The sequence below is a fragment of the Octodon degus genome, unplaced genomic scaffold (genome assembly GCF_000260255.1).
Source record: "Octodon degus isolate 3935 unplaced genomic scaffold, OctDeg1.0 scaffold00012, whole genome shotgun sequence".
Lineage (NCBI taxonomy): Eukaryota > Metazoa > Chordata > Mammalia > Rodentia > Octodontidae > Octodon > Octodon degus.
Genome location: NW_004524588.1, coordinates 11,450,036 through 11,461,271, shown reverse-complemented (window position 1 = coordinate 11,461,271; position 11,236 = coordinate 11,450,036). Strand labels below are relative to the sequence as shown.

General features: G+C 50.3%; 1 protein-coding gene across 1 annotated transcript; it reads left to right on the top strand.

Annotated features, from left to right (window-relative positions):
- The first annotated feature begins 218 nt into the window (after positions 1–218).
- LOC111815170 lies at positions 219–8,983 on the top strand. Its single transcript, XM_023709473.1, has 13 exons — positions 219–282; positions 1,047–1,168; positions 2,117–2,352; positions 2,514–2,635; positions 3,210–3,437; positions 3,766–4,197; positions 4,543–4,923; positions 6,002–6,172; positions 6,622–6,779; positions 7,920–8,057; positions 8,344–8,461; positions 8,718–8,861; positions 8,976–8,983. The coding sequence occupies exons 1-13, from the start codon at positions 219–221 to the stop codon at positions 8,981–8,983; spliced, it is 2,322 nt and encodes a 773-aa protein (XP_023565241.1).
- Positions 8,984–11,236: the final 2,253 nt, after the last annotated feature.

The window sequence follows — 11,236 nt, the reverse complement described above, 5'->3', positions numbered from 1 at the left end:
AACAAGGCACTCTGTAGCCACAGATGAGAACAGGCCCCCAAAGTCCTCTGAAGGGTACTCTCCCTCAGCTCCATGTCCTTCCTGTGACCCCATTGTGTACCCTGTAGCTTCAGTGTCACAGCCTCAGCTGGGCTCGGAAGGCCGCCCCTCATCCCACCTACAGGGACCACCAGCAAGGGTACAACCTTGATGCATACGCAGCCCCCAGAACTGGGGTGATGTCAGTGAGGAGAGGCCAAGCGCTACAAGATCCTGCTGTTCTCAGAGATGAGGGAGGTCATGGTGAGTAATGAGCTGGGCCAGCAACCCACAGGTGCCCCCCAAATCTAGCTGGCCAGTTCCTGCTTCATTTCTCATCTTCCTGAACTATTCATTATTCAGTTTCTCTTTATTCATTCACTTGTGTGTTCAATACACATTTATTAAGTGCCTACTATATGTAGATGCTATCAGGCACTAAGAATACACAATGAAGGAGGGGAAGGAAATGTCTAAACACAGAGTCTCCAAGTGAAAATAGCAAAGCCAGAGCTGGGGAGATAGCTCAGTAGAATAAGCACTTGCCTGTCAAGAACAAGGGCCTGAGTTCAATCCCTGGCTCTGGAAAAAAAAAAAAATGGAAGAAGAGGAGGAAGAGGAACGTAAAGAGTAGGAAGAAGAAGAAAGCAAAGCCATGTACAAAGTGTCCAAGTTAGAAACTTGCTACCATTTAGAGGAATAAGTTATTGTACAAGGTAGAGTTATGTCATACTGGGGCTTTTGCAGCCCACCCTTGCTTCTCAAAGTATGGTTCTCAGAGAGCAGCACCACAGTTAGCTTGTTTTTCTAGAATTTTAATTGTGTTTGAATTTCCTGGGGGATTTAGACGTGGTCTGAGACTTCCCTGCGCTATGGCCTGCGACTCTGCATTTCTAACAAGTTTCTGAACAGTGCAAATGCCACTGCTCCAAGGGCCATGCCATTAATAGTTAGACTGAGTGCAAATTACTAGGGATCTAAGGAGCTGTGTATTCAGGGAGGATAATCCTGTTTCCACACCCCCACAGGTGGGGACTGGGAGGCTGAGAAGCAGGTCGACCTGGAGTGGTTTGACACAGAAGCCTTCTTTGAGATCCTGCTCCAGCAGTCTCTGACAGTGACAACCCAACTCAGCCAGAACAAGGAGGAGGTAACTGGCAAGCCCTGCTTCCAGCCAAGGCTGAGGAAATAAGCAGGGCTAGACATGGGATTCTTCTCTGGAAGAGGTGGTTATGGGACATAGAGCCTAAAGAAAACTTTGGCCAATAAGGAATTTCCCAAAAGGGAAGGTCTATGGGCAAGAATACAGGAGATTTCTGGTTAAATTGAGAACTGATCTTAGGAGACGTAGGGCCTCAGCTTAATGGTAGCCAATCTACTAAGGCTACCTCTGGAGTTTCCTCGACTTTTGTCCCTGGTGCTTGGTAGCCCACCTGCGTGAGCACATTCATGCCAGTATGTGACAGGCACTGGAAACAAAGACAATACACTAGAAGTTCAAGCATCAGAACTGGGCCAGGGGCTCCCTTGGGAGGTCTTCGCTGGTCTCAGACAGTCCTTTTCCACTCCTTCCAAAGCTCTCTGGGCTCTCCCCAGCTATCAGCAGTAGGGGGCACTGCAATCCCAGGAGTAAAAGGCTAGAGGGCTCCAATACAGACATCTCAAGCTAAATCCACCTCCTTCGTAGCTCAAACTCTTCTACCTCAAACTTCTGGGTGAGGCCCGGTCCCTGAGGCAGCTGTGGGGCACGCAACATGGACCCACAGCCTCCACTACCCAGCACCTGGGGCGCTTGCAGAAGGGACAGCAAGAGGTTGGCTTTGCTCTCAAATCCTCCCATCTGGTACTGTGCTCAGAGCTCAGAGCAGCTCCCTTCCTTAGCACTGCCCCCCAGCACACCTCTGTTCCACCTCTCCGGGCCCAGGGCTTAAGGACAGCCTCCCCACCATTCCTGGGAATTCTTCTCCCACTTGCTGCGCTACTCTCCTCCAGAATACTCAGGCCTTCCCAGGGAAAGTTGGGTGCCTTGTCCCAGGGGCTACTGTCCCAGGTGGCTACAGCCACTTCAGGTGAAAAGCTGGGGTTGCCTCTGGCCCAGGTTGCTGAGGCCGCTTCTAGGGCAGCAGAGGAAGAGGCCAGGCGGAGGGCCCAGCTGGCAGCTGAGTACACAGCAAGCCTTAGCCATCAGCTGCAGGTCCTTCACCAAGACCTCCAGGCCAGGCAGGAGCAGTGGGCCACCTTCAGCTCAGCACTGACAGAGGCCAAGCGGCTGCTGAAGGCACAGATGGGCTCCAGGCCACGAATGTCCTCCTCAGATGGGCAGAGCCATCAAGGGTGTGTACCCGCTTACCTGGGTTGGGACAAGAAAGATATGAACCAGGGCAAGTGTACACGGGTGGTGGCAGGGAAGGTCCCCCGAACTGGCCACACAAGAGTGCTCTTTCCCCTCCTCACTATCCCTGAGTCCTGATGGACCCCACCCCATGCCCCTGCAGTGTGGTTCCCCAGATGGATGCCGTGCTGGACCACCTGGCCCAGACCTTGCTGCAGGAGGGCCACCGCCTAAAAGCCTGGGGTTTTCTGGGCACTGGCACTGGGGCAGAGCTGCTGAGGCCAGGTGAGCCCTACTCAGCCACAGCCAGCATCCCTGGAAACCTCGCTGTGGCCCCAGGTGACAAGCCCTGTAAAGCTCAAGTTCTTCCCCAAGTTCTATATGTATGCACAAAGTGGAGCTGGCCCTGCCCTAAGAAAATGAACTTCAGAAATGAGAAGAAATAAATTATAGCTTTGCAGCCAAGGTAGCATTTCCTGGAGGTAAACACTGGGCTAATAAATGCTGATGGCTACGTTTGAGAAATGTTGGACTCAGCTGCCAAATGTCCCCAGAGGACTGGTAAGGATGCTGAGTTCTGGGAATCCCTAGACCTCTCTAACTGCCCTGAAGGCTGTGCCATCTCCCAAGGACCTTCTGGTCTCTACCAGGCCGCAGATTGAAGACACTACATAGTATGTCCTAAATGGGGAATCCTACCCTGAACTCAGCAAAAGACAAGAACCCTGCCCTGGGGAGTACCACATCTGTGCATTTAGGGTGGAATTCTCCCCAGCCAAGCCCTGCTCCCACCACCACCAGCAGCAGCCTGCCCCGTTGTCCTCGGAGCCAGGGCTCAGTGGACTGCTTGTTTTCCTAGCCTTGGCAGACTCTCAAGCAGGCGCTGATGACATCAGAATGAATCCAGTCACCAGGTTGCTGGTCCCTGGCCCCAAATGTGCCATGCTTCCGGCCAGTGGCCATGCAGGGCCAATACCTCCTGGCTACTTCATCCACCCTAACACTGGGCGTGTACTGCCTGAGGCTGGACACCTGGGATACGATCTGCTGAGCGCTACCTTGGTGCCTACTACTGACTCTAATCCTGGTGAGACATCTGCCTCCACCTCGCTTTGGGCCTCAGAGATGGGGCAGAGCTCCCTGGGCCCTCAGGAATGCACTCCTGGGGAAGAGGCTTTAGAACTCTGGAAGCCGGACCTTGTCCTCAGATAATGGGGCTTGGTGACCAACAGAGCAGTAAATATGTTCTCCCCCTCCTCACTTTACTGCTCCTTATGGCTAAAAAGGGTCCTGTGATTGCAGAGATGGCCAGTGGGAGAAAGCAGGTGCCACAGCCCCTCTCTGCCCTAATCTGCAGGCAAGGAAGGGCACTGCTGTTTCGAGGGGCACTAACACCTCCCCATCTCTTTCTGCAGGTAGCATCCGAACATCAGAAGCTACCATCCTCCCCTACGTGCCCTACCCAACTTGTTCCGACACAGGTTCTCTTCCAGCCACGGATCTGCCCATCCTGCAGCCACAAAGAACATCCCAACTGGGGGCCCTCATGACCGATCCTGTAACGGGCATTGAGGTGCCTGTGCTAGCTGTGACCCTGCACCCCCAAACCAGGCAGTGGCTCACTCTTGGAGGAACGTACTGCAACCCTCTCACCAAAACATTGGCCCCTCTTGAGTTGGGAGGCCCGATGGAGGACCCAGGCACAGGAGGCATCTCGCTGATCCTTGGAGTTGGGTTCGATGGTGACACAGGTCTCCTGGCAGCCCTTGGTGCCACCCTGCACTCTCCTCCCTACCTGGCCTGGCTTCTGATTCCCTTCTTTGAGTCCCCACACTATGTTCCAAACTGTAAACGCTGCCCCATCCCATCTTCCCACTCGGAATCTTCCCTCTGCATGTGACTTCAAACCTTGCCTCCCCTTCTCAGCCTCTTTCCCTTCCTCACTTCTACGTGGTGACACTGGGCAAGAAAAAGAGAAGCAAGGAGCAAGATGACCTACAGTAGAAGTAACCCAGGAGGGCCACTCGCCTCCTGCCAGCACAGCATGCCACCTACCACCCCATCTGTCCCCTACGCCTACAGTCTTGCAGCTCACTTCTCCCTCATGCCTTTCTTTGTTCTCCACTGTCCCTCACCTATCTGTGTACCAACAGTCCTTTTCTCACTTTTCCCCCTTGAACTCTTGCTTTCAGGTCAGGTGCGTGCACTGGGAGGACTGCGAGATGCTGCAGGGAACCTTGTGCTGCCTGGTGACACCTTTGTGGAGCCACTGAGCAGGAAGACAGTCCGGCTCCAAGGGGCTTCCCAACAGAAGGACAGGACATTGCCCTGTGCAGGAGGGCCACAGGCCCTGCTGGATGCCAATGTGCTGGAGGCCCAAAGGAGAGTGGTTACAGTGCTCCAGCAGTGGCAGGAGCATCCAGGGTGGAGGGCACAGGGGCCCCTGGATGCTGCTATCAAGGACGTGAGACAGGCACTGGCCTTGAGTCTACACCATATCCTGCAGCAGGCTCGGAGGCTGGCCAGGCAGCTGGAGGCAGCTCGTGGCATCGAAGCCAGTGGTGGCAGGGTGGGTACGTACTGATCTGCACAGGAACTCTCAAGGTCTGAAACCCCAGACCCACAACGAGCTGGCACATGCATGCACCTCAGTACATATGGTCAAGGATAGGACTACAGCTCATGTCTAGGTGTGACCAATGGACTAGAGGAGGGACATGATTCTCTGCCCCATCCCCTGGAGTGCTTGGCTGTATCTGTCTTCCAATCTCTTGCCAACTTCATTACATCTTACACTTTGTATAAAGTACACATCCTCTTAGCATTTCCTAGGGTCATCAAACACCATAGTGGGCTTTATGACAACTGTTTTATAATGGAGACCTGAAGTTCAGAGAGCTAAGTGACTTGCCTAGCCTCGGTCCTCCAGCTGGTTAGCTGCAGGGCTGGGCCTAAAGCCATCTAGAATCTCTCAGATCTTCAACTTCCTGTAACAGTCTTCCACTCCACACTCACAAACTCAGGAAGAATCTAGCCAAGTCCTCCAACTCCCCCCACAAAGCTTATACAAGGAAAATCAGGAATAGGAAATGGGAGTGGCATCTTCCATTATCTTCATTATCTTCCATTATCATGAAGCTTATCTCTCCCTTTCTAGAAGCTTCCTTATGTCCATGGTGTGTGTGACCAAAAAAAGAACTAGGGTTTCTCAAGTCAGAATTGCCTTGAGTTTGAAGGCACTGGCCTTGGTTAAGTAGACAACCTCTCTGTCACTGCCACATCTTTAAAATGAGGATAAAACATGCAACTTGATGGATAAAGGTGAAGGACCACATGAGATGCCACTCACATGGAGTCTTTCTCTCAAATTCTGATGCATAGAAGGTGCCCAAGAGCATGAACCCCATTCTCAGCCTTTTTCAGGGTGACCCAGAAACTGTTCTCAGTTTCCCAGAAGGTCTGATGCCACTCAGTTCTCACTTGCTCTTCTCACTGGGGAGTCATCTTTTCTTCCCTTTAATGCTAGCTTGTGCCCAAAGGAAACAAACACAGTCTACACAGGATAGCCTGTCAGGAAAGAGATATTCTGAACCTGGAAGGACTTCAAGTGGCTTGGCTTATCCTTCAACTCCCCTTCCCCTTCTCTGTCAGGGATGGTGTGCTATCCTGGGACAGAGGTGTGGATCCCAGCCCTGTATGGGATGGAGATCCCAGACCCCGAGGGCTCAGGACTCATGGTGCCCATCCTGGGCATGCAGAAAGATGGGACTTCTGGTTATGCCATGCCCCTGGCAGGCTCAATGGAAGATGCTGATGGTAAAGGTAGGAGGAAATGCAGAGCCTCTGGAAGTTCAAGGGGGTTAGCGATATGAGTTTGTTCTGAGAAAGCAAGCCCTGTACAGCCCAGAGAGGGGCACTGCTGGTCCTTTCAGTCATCAATCAAGGGACAGCATCATTCTGAGCTTTCTTCTAGAGCTGCTAGAGCCAAAATAAAGATGCCCAGAGATCCCCAGATGCCAAGGCAAAATATCATTCATCCTCCCTGAGAAAACTGGGTCCTTTCAAAAACCAGCACATCAGAAACCCATTCTTCACCCCAGCCCCAGGGTCTGTGGCATCAGGAAGCCCTCCACTCTGTCTCAGAACCCCCGCAAAGGGTGAAAGAAGGTCTAGGGTCTCCTCTGGCTCTTTCCTGCCATATTTACTCCCTGTCATAACTGCCCCTTCCTTTCTTACCCTAACTCTAGTTACTAAAGCTTGGTGTCCCACAGGTCTTGTCCCAATATCAATTGGGTCTCGAGCCATAGACCCCTGGACTGGGGCACATGGTCCCGTCATTGGTGCTCAAATGGACCCCTTTGGAAATGTGGTGGTGCCTGTGGTACAGGTGCTGGAGGCCTTGCCTCGAGGAACACGAGACCCTGGTCTGGTATGTAGGATGAATTCATTCTCTTTATTCATTCAGCAGCCACATATTAAGAACCTTCTAAGATTCAAATAATGGGTTAGGAGTGGAGATACCAAGACAGCTAGACCAGGCCCCTACCCCAAGGGATTCAGCTATCCACAGGTTCCAACCAGACATAGATTAGAAGGCATTAAGGAAAGAGGATGGGCTCCCCAGTTACATTAGGGAGAGCTCCGGAAAGGCTTCCCAAAGAGGTCGTACTTAGACTAAAACTTGAAGACAGAGGCCAAGAAAGTCACGCCAGCCTTGGGACACCCGAAGAATTCTAAGTAGACACATAACCGACTATTACTGTTGTGAGACTTAAATTTGGGAAATAGGGGGGAAATTATTTATAAGCCCACTACATTTCTAAAGTATACAAATAAACAAAAGCCCTCGCTCCTTACTATTGCCCCTCTATCCACTACCAATGTCACCATTATCTCCCCCCATAAGATACTCCTGGCCTCTCTGCCAGGCTTCCCCACCAGACTTGGCCACTGTTAACAGGCTGGCACGTCTCCTGCCAGACGTTCTTGTGTTTGTGTATAATCAGCATTCTAGAAATTCCTTCTGGCAGAAGATGGATGGGAGCAGGCCAGACCAGAGCAGGAAGCCCCAGCAGGACATTGCTGCAATAATTCCGCCCTTGGCAGAGCTCCAGCAAAATAAAAATGATTCAGGGCCCTACCATACATTAGGTCTAATTATAGTTTCAGAAAGCAAAGTAACTATGTAGTAAGGGATTCTTGTTAGAAGCAAAGAAATTTAAATTCAAGCCCTGATGCTGCCATCTCAAAAATCAATAGGAAAGAATCAAAGGAGAGGTTCAGAACGATTCTCCACCATCATCTGCTTCTCTACCCTGGTCTTCCAAGACTAAGTCCAGATATTAGAAGAAATCTCAAAAGGCCAGGTATTAGAAGACAGGAAGGATGAGGGAACTTGAAAGAGGTGTGAGATTATTATGCACTTGTCCGCAAGCAAGTCGCTTGCTTCTCCCAGCCTGATCATGGGCCCCTAGAGGTATTTGAGAAGCTTCAAGAACCTACAGCCAGGTCATGTGGGGCTGACCATGTGTGTAGGCTTAAAAATGCCTAAACAAGCTGGACATTATAGTGGGACCTCCTGGAGCATGAGCTGAAAGCCCGACAGCAGTACTGGTACCACCGAGAGCAGGAGGAGGAACGCCTGGTGGAGCACCTGGGGCACCTGAGCCGAGATCTCCACACTCTAGGCAACAGCGCCAGGCTTCAGGTGAGGCCACAGATCACTAGGGCCACCTTCTGGTCCCCACCTATCTTCCAAGGCTGCCACAGATTTGAACTTTTGGAGTCTTTGTCTTTCTCCCAGCCAAAGGAATAAAATCCCGGGCAGGGCAGACAGTCTCAAGACACCTCAGGCCCATGCCCTAGTTACTAGACAATCCCATGAGCCTTAGCAGGATGGAGGGGTAGTAGGGGAAAACACCATGAGGCAGTGCAGCCCAGAGTTCCTGCCTTCCTTCCACAGCTCATACCTTTACACATTCTGCCCTATGTAGCTAAAGGCTGCCAAGGAGGCCTGTGCAGCCCTAGAGGCCTGCTACCTGCAAGAGACACAGCGGAGATCCAGAACTCTGAGCATGCTCAGCAGCACAGAGAGGGGCCCGCTCTCTCAAGGTGGGAAAGCACCTCCTAGATCCAGATCCCCACAGCAGCAGTCTACTAGGAATGAAGCCTCCACCCATGGCTGCCCACACGTGGGGGGTGGGGGCGGGATTCCCTCTCACTCTTAGGTGCACTCATCTCTCCCAAGCTCCTGACCAGGTCCAAGCTCATACCTGGCAGGTCCAGTGGCTCCAATTCACTTGTCTTTTCTTCTCCCCACCCCTGATGATAGCCATTACCTTGTGCCCTTTTTCTCTGCACTTTGCAGCAGACAAAAAAGAGTGGGAAGAGGAGGCACAAGTGGTTCTTGGCATGAAGAAGGTCCTGCAGAGTTTAGAGCAAGCAGCGGAAAAGCTCAGGCAAGCATCTCTCCGGTTACAGGGCCAGGAGGAAGAGATGTGGCTGCAGCAGGGTAGGAATCAGGACCTGCAAGTCTGGAACCACCCCTGGAAGGTAAGCTCAAAGCTGACAAAGGAACCCAATGAGATGAACACACTCTCCCCTATCGTTATGTTGTTCTTTACAGCCATGTAATACTCAGGGTGGGTAGGTCCAAAGAAGAGTAAAGGAGCTAATGGGGCAGGAAGAGGAAAGATAAAGACATTCCCTTTTAACTTGGGTATTATGTTTCCTGTGTTCCAGGTATTCCAGCATCTTTCTGATGAGTTCCAGAAGATGGTGAGAGAGAGACAGACCAGCCTGGACAGGGCCCAAGGGCAGTTGCAGTACCAACGAGAGCTGAGCCGCCTCCAGCTCTTGCACACACAGGTACTGACCTCTGGACCCAGTTAATAAGATCTATATTCTCATTTTTGTTGGGGACTTCAAGAGAAAGTCCGAAAGCAGCATTATGGGTTAGAGAAACTAAGCATGGATTCAGCTCTGATTATTTCATCCTAGATTACTGTGTCGGGAATCCCTACATGTTTGGAGAATTATCCTGGAGACAGATTCTATGGAACAGTCACTTCTATCAGGGACCAGGCTGCTGCCTGCCCCATGTTAATCCCTTTCCTCAAAAGCCTCACTGCAGTGCTTGAGGGACATCAAGAGCACAGCCCAGGGCTGGAGCATCAAACGTCACAGGCAGGTGAGGCTGGTCACTCACGTAACACACAACTCTGCTGCCAATCCTTGTCTGCAGTTTCATAAATCCTAATACAATTAGAGCATTGGGAACCACAGCAGCAAACTACAGTAGGTTTTTAGCAAGGACATAGAGAAACCCAATGTATTACAATTGACTGCTGTATAACAAATTACCCCAATTTTTCACGGAATAAAATAACTCACAGCTTCTGTTGCTTATGAAGCTGCACATTACTTGGGTATCTCTGGACCAAAGTTGAAATCAAGGTACTGGCCAGGGTTGCAGTCATCTCAAGATTTCTCTGAGGCAGGATTCATTTCAGGTTCATGCTTCTGGCAGTTGGTGGTCCCCAAGTTCTAGCTGGCTATGGCCAAAGACATCAACACCTTCCCACAAGGACTTCACAGGACACATGACACAGTAGCTGGCTTCCCTCAGGGCAAGCGAGTGAGACAGGGCAAGGTGGAAGTCACAGCCTTTTCATGTCATAATCTCAGAAGTAATACCTCATCACTTTTGCCATAGTCTCTTCACTTGAAATAAATCCAAACCTTGAGCTCTCACCCAGGCTGGGGAGATTATACAACAGTATTAGACACAGATCATGGAGGACCATCAAGGTCATCTTAGAAGCTCCTGTCACACCTGGTACCACGTCTGCTGCTTTTTAGCTTTGGCCACATCTCTGTGCTTTAACTGCATTATTATATTGCTCTCTGTTGGATGTAGATAAAGCCAACACCATTTGGAACTCACCATTCTCCATCCTTAAGAAAACTAATGTCTGGTCCCAAGTCCAAAAGGAAAGAGCTGAACTGCAAGGGCAAGGGTATCATGAACCAGGTAACACCCTTCCCTGACAGCCTCTTAGAACTGTCATGGAGCACTGACGATGTGTGCTAGGAGAACTCCTGAGAACTAGGAATACCAGAATCCGACCTTACCGATAACTGAGTTCTCCATATTGCCATCCTAAGATTCCCAATAGATGTTTCCATATAAAGACGACCAAATAGGAATCAAAGCATCAGTATAATTATAACTTGGCCAGTTTCCAAGTGGGAATTCCTAAAGTTCCTCTATCTTTCCAACAATGGATCTAACTTGGGATCTTATCCCATACCAATGAGCTACTTGTCAAAAAAAGTTAATGGAAAAGTGCAAGACAAGAGAAAAAAAAAAAAGGGAGACAAAGCAAGAAAAGGTCTTGCCCACAAAAGAGACTCCCAGTCACTTTATCATAACTACTCCTTAGAACTGGAAGTCAAACCAGAAAGTAACTGGCCGGCTCTGAGGAGTGAAGTCCGTTTCAACTCACCTGTCTCCCAGATAGAAGAGAAGTACCAGAAGCTAAGTGTGTGCCTTTCCAAAGGCCATGATGCTAGCCACTAGGATGCACAGGTCCACGAATATTTGTGAACTTGAGCAGAGATCAGTGAACTGTGGCCCACAGGCTAACTCCAGCCTGCTACGTGTTCTTATATGGCACGTGAGCTATGAATGATTTTGCTTTTCAAATGATTGGGAAAGGTGTCAAAAAAAATTTTGTGACATGCTTCACAATATGTCATGCACTATTCTAAATCTTTAGATATATTAATGCATTTCATCTTTATGATCACCTGGTGAAGCTGATGCTATTATTATTTAATTAATTAATTTGGTACAGGGTGTCACTGTGCAGCTCAGACTTGCAG

What these genes read in the sequence shown, in the direction of transcription:
- LOC111815170 (XM_023709473.1), top strand. Translation starts at nt 219, where the DNA reads ATGTCAGTGAGGAGAGGCCAAGCGCTACAAGATCCTGCTGTTCTCAGA. An exon ending in TCAGCCAGAACAAGGAGGAG is followed by an intron (nt 1,169 to 2,116) that starts GTAACTGGCAAG and finishes CCTCTGGCCCAG; the next exon opens with GTTGCTGAGGCCGCTTCTAG. An exon ending in GAACACGAGACCCTGGTCTG is followed by an intron (nt 6,780 to 7,919) that starts GTATGTAGGATG and finishes TGGACATTATAG; the next exon opens with TGGGACCTCCTGGAGCATGA.